Source organism: Drosophila montana, unplaced genomic scaffold, assembly GCF_035044405.1.
Source record: "Drosophila montana isolate Dmon_TW-CO22-7 unplaced genomic scaffold, ASM3504440v1 contig_3733_1, whole genome shotgun sequence".
NCBI lineage: Eukaryota > Metazoa > Arthropoda > Insecta > Diptera > Drosophilidae > Drosophila > Drosophila montana.
In genome coordinates this window covers 12,846,762-12,860,299 of record NW_026998620.1, presented here as the reverse complement: position 1 = coordinate 12,860,299, position 13,538 = coordinate 12,846,762, and the positions used below count along the sequence as shown (strand labels likewise).

General features: G+C 40.8%; 1 protein-coding gene across 2 annotated transcripts in view; it reads right to left on the bottom strand.

The window, feature by feature from the left end:
* Positions 1-258: 258 nt before the first annotated feature.
* Positions 259-13,538, bottom strand: part of Oamb (Octopamine receptor in mushroom bodies) — a 28,762-nt gene continuing 15,482 nt past the window's right edge. The window contains exons 4-7 of one of the 2 annotated variants that reach the window (XM_064693732.1): positions 13,225-13,516; positions 12,923-13,159; positions 10,307-10,832; positions 259-2,200 (exon numbers count right to left, since the gene is read on the bottom strand). In XM_064693732.1, coding sequence (XP_064549802.1) covers positions 1,269-2,200; positions 10,307-10,832; positions 12,923-13,159; positions 13,225-13,476 — 1,947 coding nt within the window. In that variant the 5' untranslated portion in view covers positions 13,477-13,516 and the 3' untranslated portion in view covers positions 259-1,268. Of the gene's footprint in view, positions 2,201-3,706; positions 5,260-10,306; positions 10,833-12,922; positions 13,160-13,224; positions 13,517-13,538 lie in introns of those variants that run through there. The other variant, XM_064693731.1, reaches the window with a different exon arrangement.

The following is a 13,538-nucleotide window of genomic DNA, read 5'->3' as shown; positions in this document are numbered from 1 at the left end:
ACTTGTATCTGTGTAAACAGTGTCATTTTTTTAACTCTCCTTGAGTTTTTACACACCAGCACCAGGATCAAATAAATTAGTGATAATTTAATAACAGGACACGCATTCAAGAAACTTTTTTAAAGGTAATTGGCTAGTCGGTCAATCTTGACTAGAACATTCTTTGATTATGCTCTTTGTAAAGCCGCTTCGAGCTCACAAGAATTACGCCTAATTGAAAGGTAACCCGACACTCGGCAAAAAAATAACTCTCGGGTGTTGGTTTTTCAATAAATTAAGTTAGCATTTATTTATAGCACACTGAACATTTAACTGGAATCGTATGGAATATTATATTTGAGAATCATATGTATTTATTTCATATGGTATATTCATATATGTCGCGTTTATACACATATATCTTGGAAAGTATGTTAAAATCTGAACAGCACACAACATTAACATTTCAATAAACATTTATGGATTTACTATATTTAATACGCATTGTGCAACTATTTGGTTTTGGTTTTTTTTTTTTGTAATTATGTAACTTTTGGAGATTATATGGAATTTTAAAGGTACAACTCTCAATTTAATTCTCGGCGATAATCTTTCTACACGGCAGCTATCGCAATTTGGCCTTCTGATATATGTAGTATATATGTATGTAGACATTATTTATAACAAATAGACACAAATTTTATCTAGTATGAGATACTTTACTGCTCTGTCTTTGGACTAACTACTTAAAATCGATTTATGTGGAATATGCTTAAGCCAAAGAGTACTTAGTAGTTGAAACTATTCTATGTACATTTATAATTTATAGTTAATTTACTTGTTCAAACGGAAGAAGCTAAATTTATTTTGGTTTAACCAAACACTTTTCATCGTATTTTATCTGTGAGCTTTTAACTAGAAGCTTACATTTGTTCAGCATTGTTCTTAACTTGGCTTAGTGCCTACTTCTCTAGGGTGTCTCTTTAGACCCTCGCATCGCTGTATTCGATGCGCACCGTGCGCCGCGGTCGCTGCCCTGGCATTGAATGGGGATTCTTCTCGTTGGTCGCCAGGCTGCGCAGCGCCAGCAGCTCCCGCGGCTACAATTGCGTGCGCTTGGCCCCGCCATTGCTGGCTGAGGTTGGGACCTCGCCGGGAGCCTCGACGTAGGAGTAGGAGGGCGTTTCCATGACTAGCGGATGGCAAATCTCGTAGACGGGCACCTTCAGGCTCGTCTTACGCAACCCGCCCAAGCTGCTCTGCGAGCTTGAGCTGGGCCCAAATGAACGTCATCTGGACTCGTTGCCCAGTTCCGAGTGCGAATGATGTAGCTCGCTCTCATCGCCAAAGCTGTGTGCCGCGGCACTGGGCGTAATGCTGGGCGTGCGCCCCTGAATGCGTACAGCAGACATATCGGAGCCACGGCGAGAGCTCTTCAAGGAAACACTCTGGCGGGAGCAGAAGCATCGGCATATGATGCGCTTGAATGCAAAGCGAAAGTCCTTAGAGAAGAGCGCATATATCATAGGATTCACCGCCGAGTTACAGTAGCCCAGCCAGAAAAGCACCGAAAAGAGTAGCGGATCAACGCAGTCCTGACAGAAGGGTCTGATTATATAAATCGTGAAGAACGGAAACCAGCAGAAGATGAACATGCCCACAATAATGGCCAAGGTCTTTGCCGCCTTCGTCTCCATGCGAAAGCGCTTCACCTGCGCCTTGATATTCCGTCTGCCCATCTTTTTGTTGGCGGTTCGCGGATGAACCCCAATGCCGCCAGCCTCGCTGCTGTTGCTCTGGCGTCGCGCCAGCTCCGGCAGCGCCTTGCTGACCTGTAAATAGCACGTGCTGCCGCCATGATGCTGCTGCCTATACAGTTGAGATTCGGTGGACTCGCGTCCATGGGCGCCATTGTAGTGTACGGAGAAGAGGGCATTGCTGGAGGTGCGCCGCGATTCATGGGTCGTCTCCGGCTGCGTCAGCTCGTTGATATTCTCGCTAGATGGATACGACACAGATATCTTGATCTTGTCATGATGATGATGTAGTCTTCGCGTCGCATATTTGCTCAGGCGCTCCGGCGACGGGGTCCCGAGTGTGGTTGTGGTGCTCTGTGTGCTGCCATTGCTGTGCATCGAGTCCTGCTGGTTAGAGCCACGCCCGCGATGTATGCGCAGCGTCAGACGCTGCTCCTCAAAACGTGAGCCAATGCCCTTGGAGCCTGCCAAATGGGAGAAATTGAATTAACATTAGTTTGCTGCTGCACACAATACACATAATGTTTCCTGTCTTATTGAATATCGTTCCCGCTGTTACACCCCCTGCACACCATGCACCCATTTCAATACGTTGCCATTGCCATTGCCTAAACTGCTTGGCGTAACCGTGTCATGTCTTGGCGCTCTGCCAGGCTGCACTTTAGTAAATTAAACGCGTAATTATGCAAATGTCTTAGCATAAACGCGCCAAGCACTCAATGCTGAACCCCTGTCTCGCCGCCTTCCTTGGCAGCAAAACTGTCCTGCTCTACGTCTTAAGCTGTCTTCAAAGCGAACTTTATTTCATTAACACACATACATTTGCATAATTTCACACACACACACACGCGTACACACTCTAACATTGATGTTGCGTGGGCCTTGCTGCTGCCCGTTTTGCATTTATTACTCATACGCACGTTTAACAGCTGTATAAATTTTCATTACATGCCGCGTGAATGTAATGAATAATCAGCACAATAATGCCATGTCATGCTGATTGTTACGCTGTTCAATTATTTATGGCTGCCTGATATGCCACAAGCCGCTGGCTGCTCTGTCCTATTGTTGCACGTTTGCACTGGGCTTGACCTATCCCGACACTTTAATGGATATTGGATACAAGCACCTCGACTGTTTGATGTTGAAATACTTCAATACAATCGCAATGCGATACAATTAATTGCATAGTCCACATTACTGTAGCTGAGGTGAGGTCTGGAAATGTACAGAAACACGGACACTAATGAAAATTCCCGATAAGCTACCTCAAAAGTGAAAAGTTGGTGTTGTGTCATTGTAGAAGAAGAGTACATTCAGTACATTCAGACTTATTAGTTGTATCTCTGATAAGAGCTTTAAGCACAGTTCAGCTTTAAGCAATCTTCATAATATGTAATACAATAAATGCAACTGAACTCCTTTTAGGTATAAATCCTTAAGGTCTTAAAATCTGAGCATCGGACTAACAGGCGAGAAGTTGCAGGTTCAAATCCAAAAACACCGAATGCACTGAATGCTTTCAAGTAAAATTAATTTTGTCTATTTGCTTGACCATATCATTAAGTTAAACTACTCAGAATCAATTCGGTTGAAGTCGCATTCCTTATGCTGTAAATAATCAGACTAACATACGAGAGGTTGCCGGTTCAAATTCAAAAAAACCGAATGCACTCAATACTTTCAAGTGAAATTAATTTTGTCTATTTGCTTGATCAAATCATTAAGTTAAACTACGCAGAATCAATTCGGCTGTACTAGCTCTCATATATTGTAAATACTTTTCTTATGCCGCATGAATTAACTCCAATTATTTTGGCTTGAACAGAAGGTGTTTGTGGTGTTTGTGTTTATGTTCAGCAGTGTTGGGTTTGTTATTACCTTTGTGTGTTTGTTTTTGTGTGCCTGCGGAACTGCTGTGTCTTCCAATTGCTCTTATTATAAATTACCTTTTATTTTGTCGGCGCTCGTTTTTTGCTCTTTGTTTGCTTTCATTTTTATTGAAAATGCTGTTCACCTAACCAAATTATTGGCTGATAAACACATACACACATATATGCACATAAATACTAGTATGTAACTCATGTAACTGAACGGATTCACTTTGCCAACGGCAAAATTGAACAAATGGGGCCTGCTTAATATAGTTAACTCTAAGTACTTAACTGAAAGTGTGTTGGTTATCGTTATGTCACATTAATTAGGCTTAAAATAAAGGTATAGGTGTAAGTAAGTATATGTATGCCTTATGCCTAGTTAAATACGTGAAAATTATTGCCATAAAGTTACAACGTTGTTCAATGCGAATACTGTCAATGTCAATTGGGCTGGCGGCGTTTACAAAAGTACAAAAGCGAAATGCATTGCCTTATGTCAAGTATTTGTAAGTAGTTGTTGTTGTTGGTGCTGCTGCTGCTTTGGCCTGCTTAGAGCACACGACCCTTGCAGAAGCCACCGCGCCGTATACGCCTGGTGCTGCCCGTGGTATCCACATCGCCATCCCTAGAGCTGGCTTCCTGCGGCAGCGAGGCAGTGCGCTGCAGCGGACTCGTCTCGTAGTTGCCGATTAGTCAGCTAAAGTCGACACCGTCGCCATCATCGGAGCAGCCCGAAATGGTTTTGTGGAATGTGGCGGGTGCCATTAGCGCCCGTGCGGCAATCATCTGGAAATTCTCAGAGGCTCGGAAGCCGCTGCGAGTGCAGACGCAGCGGCAGACAATGCGCTTGAAGGCAATGCGAAACTCGTGCGAGAAGAGCGCATAGATCACCGGATTGATGGCCGAGTTGCAGTAGCCCAGCCAGAACAATACCGAGAATACCGTCGGCTGTATGCAGTCCTCGCAGAAGGCGCGTATCAGATACATCGTAAAGAAGGGCAACCAGCAAACTATGAAGCCGCCAACAATAATGGCCAATGTCTTGGCTGCCTTTGTCTCCATGCGAAAGCGCTTCACTTGAAACTTGACACTGCGTTTGCCGGAGCGTTTCTTGGCCGACGTCGAGCCGGACGAAATGCCACTCTCCAGATCAGCTGCTGCTCTACTGGCTGTGTCCAAATTGAACGTCGTTTCGCCAATATCGAAGAGGCTGCTCTTAAATGAGGCGCGTCGTCCGTTGGAAAGATTGCTGGCGCCGCCTTTGGTGCTGCTGCTGATCACTGCATAGTGGGGCGCGGGTGGCTGCTGCTGCTGCGTAGTACCCAAACGTGGTGAGTCCAACACGTTCTCCGAGGAGGGAAAAGACACCTTGATGGCCACCTTCTCGTGCCGCTGACGATTCACGCGCATCGAAGTGGCTCGCTTGGGCGTGCCCAGCTGGGAAGCCGGCACCGACTGCTGATCCTCACTCGCGGTGCCCGGGTTAGTTCCAGGTGCTCCATTACTGTTCACACTCAGCGTCGAGGACATGGAGTGCACGGAGAGTGGCGTACGCTGTGGTGTGCCGCAAGGTCGGCCGCGATGGATGCGCAAGATTAGCTGGGAATCGTCCACGCGATTGTTGCCCCCCGATTCGCGCGGGCTGCCTGCAATAAGTTGGTGTGGGAATTTGGCAGGAAGTCGAAATGGAACTCAATAAAAATTTCACATGGAATGCAATCACATGAGGTTGTTTTGGTTGTTTGTGTTCGGTGTCGTCGTGAAGACATGAAAACATTTAGCTTGTATCATACATGAGCTGGTGTGTGCGTGATTTTTGTTTGCTTCAGTATGGATTGATTGTATTGATTTTTGATTATTTGTGTTTTCATTGGTTAGAGACAAACAAAATTGTAGTAATTAAGGCTAGCACACATTAGCATAAAACGGGTATCTAACTACGTACGTTAACATATAGATAATTGTAGCAAAATTTTTGAATTTATCTTTAATTATAAAATTATATACACTATTACAATATATTATAATATAGTATATGAATGTATAAAGATTTGTCATTTCTGAATACCAATTTTCATATCATTTTATAGATATGTAGAGTCTACTTTTTGGAGCATGCTAGAAAAATTTAAGTTTTTCTATATTTTTGAAGAGATCAAAAAAGTATGCTGCAATAAATTGTGTTCGAATCAATAGGAAGTAGAAAAGACAACATATGTACAAACTTATCTAATTTGATTTGATTGGGTTTTGGAAAATATATATTAAAGATCAATGTGTTTGTCAATTTGCTGTAATTTTTTTTTATATATTTGTATTTGCCGGCACGTGTTGTGGCCTAAGGGTATGCGCTGGGTCTAATAAATTTGGGTTTTCTCATTGTCATTTGGTTATTTACATAATATGTAACAAAACTGAATTAATTAACGCGGAAAATGTCATTAATTTATGTAATAGAAATGCGTCTATAATTTCGTATTCGAATGTCAGTCGGAGTTACTATCACCATAATTGGATTATTTAATACAGTCAGTAGAAAATAATCACAATATTGTTGATAACAACATTTCACCAATTTTTTATCTGCAGACAAGAAATCAAGATATAAAAATTCGGATTGAATATGTTTTATTTTTTTACACAAATCCGAACACTCAATATGGTAAACAGCTGCCATGCGCATTAATATTGGCAAAAGCAAATGAAATAAATAATTGAGAGTAGTAAAATATGGAAAAAATTGCATTTGCTTGAAAACAAACAAGAAACCATACGGCATTATGAAAATGTAAATACAGAGGAGAAGCTTTTCATAAAAGAGCCGAACAAAAGAGAAGAAAATCCGTTTTAAAGCTTTTAATAAATTTGAAAGAATTCGAAAAAGGAAAACGTTGAAACGGTAAATATTTCCATTAATGTGAATATGAAAACTATTTTATATTTATTCCTTGATGCGGAAGGCTTGCGTACGGCCGCAGGCATTGAGTGGGATATATGTGCATATTTAAGTATAAGCGTGGGCAGCTCCGCAACCAAACAAATAACAAACAAACAAAAATGTTTTTTTTCCGCCTAAATTATTGAAAATGGAAATGGAAATGCCACGCAATATGCAAATGTGTCGCTGCCAACATCCACCCACAGAAAAGGAATGACAAAAACAAAAAGACAGAAAAAAAAAACACAAGCAATTGATTTACATATGTTTATAAAAATACCATTTCATCGGACATTGAAGCGTAATTGATTTTGTTGCTGCTTCAAATAATTATAAAATTAATTACTCGTCAATTGCTGTTATTTGCAATCTACTTTAAATTTATTGTTGTAAACACATTTAAATGTTTAATTAGTCAGATTGATGTGGGTTTTGTGACATTTTGTTTTATTTTTTTTTTTGCAAATTGACCTTTGAATCGATACTCTAGAGAATCTAAGCCAAGTGAATCTGATGCCAGTGAAAGTCGAGGTGAAATCTGAGACAGGCTGGCGTGAAAGTTGCCACGCCTGCTGCTGACACGGGGCCAGGGCCAGGGCCCATTGAAATTGAAATTTTAAAAGCCCTCAGTTTGTGTGCAACTGGCGCAACAACAATAACAGGCTCAAATGCCACGCCTGACACTCTCCTATTGCTGCTGCTACTACTGCGTATATTTTAATAGGCAACGCCATGAACCTCAGCTAGTTTTTGAACTTGAAACTTGATTACCTTCAAAAGCCACTAAAGGGCGAGTGGGCCATATAGGAGAGCTACCCAAACAACAACAACGACAGCAGCAACAAAAACAACAATAACACGCCCCCGCATTGTGTCACGAAATGTTTTTAGACTATTGCGTTTCGTGTTGTGTGTTAAAACTAAGACCGACGCGGCAAGTGAAAGAAATGAAGACACGCACGGCAAGTGGCCAGGACAAAAACTATAACAACCTCAGCGCCATTGTGTCTGCATGAGTGCAAGAGTGTGTACGAGTGTGTGTGCCTATGTGTGTTCCAAGGCTGTCGCATGATGTTCTGCAAGCGGCTGTTTCTGAAAATCTGGGCTTTGTCTTCAAAACAGCGCCAACTAAGGACACGCCAGCTGCTAAACAAGCCGGCACAACAACAACAGAGCCTAAAACTAGACACATAGAAAACAACACGATGTCATCGTTTGCCAGCAAAATAGTATTTAGGTCATAATTAGCTACATTTAAGAGCCACGCCTTTAATGCTAATGACATTTCGAATCACGTCAACCACTTAAATTCCACGTTGGTGATGAAAGTAGGGCAAAATATTGTTGATACAGCAAGCCTCGACGTTACAGTGTATCATAACAATGCATAACACTTTTTATACCTCAATTGTAGTCTAGGGTGTGTGTATATCGACTTCGTACTTTCTTGATTAATTGTGCACACGCCAGTGCTGAATATCTCTATCAAGTGTGTGCTTCAGTTGTACTGCGAGTTTAATCTGTATTTGCTTAATAGCGCCAGGGTAAACAAGTGGATTCTATCCTGGAAACGAAATATACAAAAACTTTTTCTTGTTTTCCCTGTAATATCTATTAATTTTAATAGCTGTTGGGCTTAGCTGATCCCAGCGAAATTATAGCAACTTTTATTATAATAGAAAAAAAATTCAAATTGTATGTTACTCTCCGGACATTAAACTGTCATTAGGCTTCGGGCAAATTGTAAGCACTTTTGACTGGGCTTTTATTTTGGGATTCGCACCAGAGTAGCTGCCCTGGGTGCACAATTAGCAGGAGCATTGAACGCATGAAACGCGGCATATTGATTTTTATTATACAACCAGTAAGTTAGTCAGCCAGTCAGCCAGTTAGTCAGTTGGCCCTGTTGTTTGGCTCAGATTAAAGCCAACGCGTGCGCTTGGCTTGGCAAAACTTTTCCAGGTAGACCCCAAGTCGACGAGATTAAAAACCCAACTAGAATTGTGCCCAATGAGCTGATCAGCTGGAAGAAAGTGCGCTGCACGATTGGCAAAATACTGCGCAACTAATGAGCCACATTTGAGAAAACACATACACAAGTGTACGAGTTGGACGAGTAATTCATAGCAATTTCAAGCAATACTTACTTCAAATAAAAGTACCAGGAAAAGGCAAAACCAAAAATATATAATTTAACACAGCAGCAGGCAAAAATGCTAGAGCCCAAACTCGTTTCTATCATGCGGAATTTTGTATTCTTGCTTCCCTAATGGCTGAAGTTTTTTCATTCCATTTCATTAATGCTGCTTTTGGCCTAAGCCGATTTGTTTGATGTGTTCTCTCATGTTCGTAAAGGAGAAACAATGCCAATTAATGCAGGGATCTTAAACGAAATATTGGCACACAAAAAGAAGACTTCACTTATGTGAAAGTGTCTTAATTCTAGGATTGAACTGAATTTAAAAGTATTATGTGTATGACGGGAAAATGGGGCTTTAACTTAATTTAAAGGGAAAGCTCTACATAAAGGGGGGCTTTCAAATGTTCTGAGTAGTATTATTGACAATTTTCGGTTTTGGGGTAATATTTAACTTTGCATATATAGTATTTTTAGAGCATTACTTAAATGGGTATACTAATTAAGATAAGTACTAAACTATAAGCTACAAAAATGCACATTATCATAAGACAGTTTATAATATTTTTTTTAGGATTTTAGTTACAAGGATTTAGTATACAAATTGAGAATATTTAAATTATTTTAATCATTTTTTTACTGTAGACTTAATCAAATTTTAACTTGCTTTTTCCATTTACACTTGAATTTTCACTTAGAGCTCTATTTATAGATGTTTGTTTTTATTTATTTATGTTATTAATAGCGTTGTTTGTTTATTCATAATGTACCGAGTGCAGAACACAAAAACAAAATGCCGACAAAAAATGTGTGTGGTTATTTATAAATGTAAATTTGGTTATTCGCCATTTTTTTAGAACAATCTGTGGTAATTTATTCAATTACTAATTGCAATTGTTGTTGGACCGAAAAAAAACGAAGTTAGACACGGGACATATACGCACATACAGCGAGATGAACTTCTATATACTTGACTGCCAATATGTTAGGATAACTTATATAAATAGTCCTGCTTCGGTAACCGATACCGAATCATTTTTTCAATTTTGTACATTAAGAAGGATGCCAGCTAAATTATAATTGTCAATTTTATGTAGACGGCACTGCAATGATTCGGAATTGGAATTCGAAAAAGGTCTAGTAACTTATATTCATGGATGTGTTTAGCCTGGTTATTATTGACAATGGCTCTGGTGTATCATATGTAAAATGTGTATGTGTGTATATGTGTGTGTGTATATTTCATGGACTCATTTTTGTTCATTTTGTTGTGATGTTCTATTATTAAATCAAAAAAACGGGGGGCAAAGACGTCACACAACAATTCTACACGTTTAGAGCTTGAAAATTGATTAACAGTCGATATGAAAATTGAGGATTAAATTGTAAGTATTTATATGTACGAACTACGACCGCTACGTGGGTTACATAATTTACTGTTTAAGAGTATCAAATTGAATTGAGTGAGAATTATTAGAAAATATGAAAGGGACAAAACTTTTAGCTACGCACAAGTTGCCATACATTTTGTGAATGAGAATTTAAAAAAATGTGTCCAAATGTTAGCTACCGATCTTGATGTTCACACTACTATATAAAGGATATTTTTATTACTCACCCTTTGTGGTCTTGAAGCCCTGATTAATGGCACGCGTGGTGCGTACGGCGGCTCGATAGATGCGCCAGTAGAAGAAGAGCATTACAAACATGGGTATATAGAAGGAGCCCAGTGCCGAGTAGAGCACATAACCTCGATCATTGGTTAGCTCACACTTCCAGGGGCAACTTGTTGCCGGCTGTGGCACATTAACCGCTGGAGCATTCAACAGATCATAATCCATTGCTGTGCTAGGCGAAATTGTGCTTGCTGTTGTAGTGGTTGTCCTTGCTGTTGATGTTGTTGTCGTCGTCATGGCTGCAATATGTATCTCGGCGGAGCCGTCGATTGGCGCAAAGTTGGGATCGTATGGATTGTAAGCATTGCCATTGGCATTGCCATTTTCAATAATCAGCGAGGCAGCAGCCTCCTCCTCCTGCTTTTGCTTAATTCTACCTACATCTAGTTGCCCATCCTGTGTACTTGACATTGTGGTGGCATAGTAAAGCGTATAGTTTCCCCGTGTGTAGGTCGGTTGTACCATGGCCTGAAATGCACACGAATATTTATATGTAGAGATAATCTTTGACGGGTTTTTATTAAAAGCTTTATCATCCGGCTAACCCATTGAAGTGCTAGTATATATGATATTTGACGGGTTATATTAAAAGCTTTGTCATCCAGCTAACCCATTGAAATTCTAGACTCGCACACAAAAATTTCTGACTCACACATTGCTCACAATAAGCCAATAAAAATGCAACTTAAAGCGGTTTATTTTGCAAAAGATATTCCGGGACGTGTTGTGCATAAAAATTATGCTAAGGTGTAGCATACATTTGGGCGCCAGGAACCGGATATACATATGTACTACATGTATATACAACATGTGAAAGTCTAGTCGGCTTAGGGATACCCTGCTTCACAGGTATGTCCCCGTTAATATGCTGCGAAGTTTAAAGGCTTCGGAATAGTTTTAAATTTAATCAAATATCTATTCATAGCTGACCTCTATTGCTTAAACATATTTACATCCGAACTGTATTGTAATGTATGAATAGCACACCCCTTTTTGGCATATCAGAAATGCAGGGTATCCTTAAGTGGAAAGCGTATTAATAAAATGAACCCCAAACAGTTTAAAGCTTCATACGAATGCCAAGGGCGACATTTGAGCGGGATACATATAAAAATATATATATATATATATATGATATGCTCTGTCATCTGCAGAATTGGCAGGGGTAAATATACACCTGAGTGGAAATTGAATGGAGCCTACTGAAAAGAGAGCTGGCTGAGCTGCTCGCAACAGCGAGATAATAATAATCAATACCACCTGCCGCTGTCTCGTAAATCGAGCTTCAATTATGCTCAAAAAGTGAGTCCAAGGCTGACGGGAGACTGTAATGCAATGGCAAACAGAACTGAACAGGAATGCATTCATGTGATACTGTACGTTTATGTGAATGCGGCCGATGGCAGCTGTTGCAAGTTGAATGGAGCATTTCGATGGGCAGCTGCCATTAAGATTAAGCGTACAAACAGACAAAGATTGCCTCAAGCTATGAGAGATTTATGTTCCATAGATGTGCTGCCCGAATGACAAACATATTTGTAGGTAGTTCCCACTTGTCAGCTGAATCTCTTCATTACCTACAAAGTTGAAACAATATGGCCAGTAAATTCGACCCAACTTGGCCTAAGGCTCATTGGACAATAACAACAAGCACTCACACACACACTCGCACATGCTGTGGACAATAAAGTGTTTCAGGAAGTCGTAATTCGTTGGCCCAGTTAGTTGCCATATCGCTGCTGATCTGATTACCCGAGTACAGGGCGCACACACATGAATTATGCCATGCTGTCTGTTGGCTGGTTCTGTCTGTGTTGCCTTTCCTGCATGAGTGGCACATCATTATCATTGCCATAACATAAGACTCTTTATGCATGTGTGCCAAAAACGACAACACAAAAACCTTCGCTCTGCCGGCACAAACGAGCCAAAAAAGCTAGCAAAAAGGACAAGAAAGGCTACACTTGATATGACTACCTGCAGCCATGAAAATTGTGAAGAGAGTTGTATAGCTGAGCAGCTGTGCGCGAGAGGCGGAAGGATATACATGAATGCCTCCATGGATTTATGGGATAAGTAAAATGTTGTAGCTGACTTATGAACCTATAACGATTGTGCGATATAGAAAAAAGCTAATATATAAAGTACGAAGAGGGTATTTTTGTTCTAGTTACAGGGTATTTACCATTCATGCACGTTTATCTAAAGAAATTTTACTGCTTTTACGGGCATGTTGACACAAATGAGCCACATGGCAGGCTTAGCAGCCTTTCAACGTTTGCCACATTTTCATGCTGCTGGGCAGCGGTTTTGGCCGAAACTTTAACTTGCAACGGTGTCAATGACAGGTCCTATTGAGACCATGGCTGTCCAAAGGGTCGCCCAAGCGTCTAACTGCGGTTTCTTTGTAGTTGCCTGCGAGACGGTTGCATGCCGAAAACAGTTTTTCTGCTTTCAATTTAGTTCAGTGAAGCACATTGCACTTTAATTTATTGTAATTGTGGGTGGGTTCATGTGCGTTAGTGTGTGTGTGTGTGTGTCAGTTGTGGGCTGCTTACCTTTTGATCTTTCCAGCCAACTAAAGGCGGAAAGCATATAACAAATGAGAGTACCCAAATGCCGGCGATTAAGGACTTGGCCTTCTTCGTTGACATTATGCTTGGATAGGTGACGGGTCGCGTGACTGCCACGTAGCGATCCAAAGATATGGCACATAGATTCAGTATCGATGCCGTGCACATCCAGACATCCACCGCTAGCCAAATGCGGCACCAGACGTCGCCAAATATCCAAACCTGCAATTAGAAGTTTGTTTTTTTTTTTGTATTTTTCAACATTTTAAAGAGCACGCTGCAATTACCTTGAACACCTCCCAGGTGGCCGAGAATGGTAGCACCGCCAGGCCCACTAGTAAATCGGCAACGGCCAAGTTAACGATGAAAAAATTGGTAACACTGCGTAATTTGTTTGAACAGAAGACGGCGGCAATTACAAGACAATTGCCGCCAATGACCAGTACGTTGATAAACTCGAGTATGGCCAGAGAGATCAGGTTCGCCGGTTCCGTCCATTTCACAGATTTAATGAGATCCTCACACTCTGTCTCATTCATGGCGGTACTTTTGTGATGGGTGTATATTTGTGTTCACCACCTGCAAGCCAATTTAATAAGAA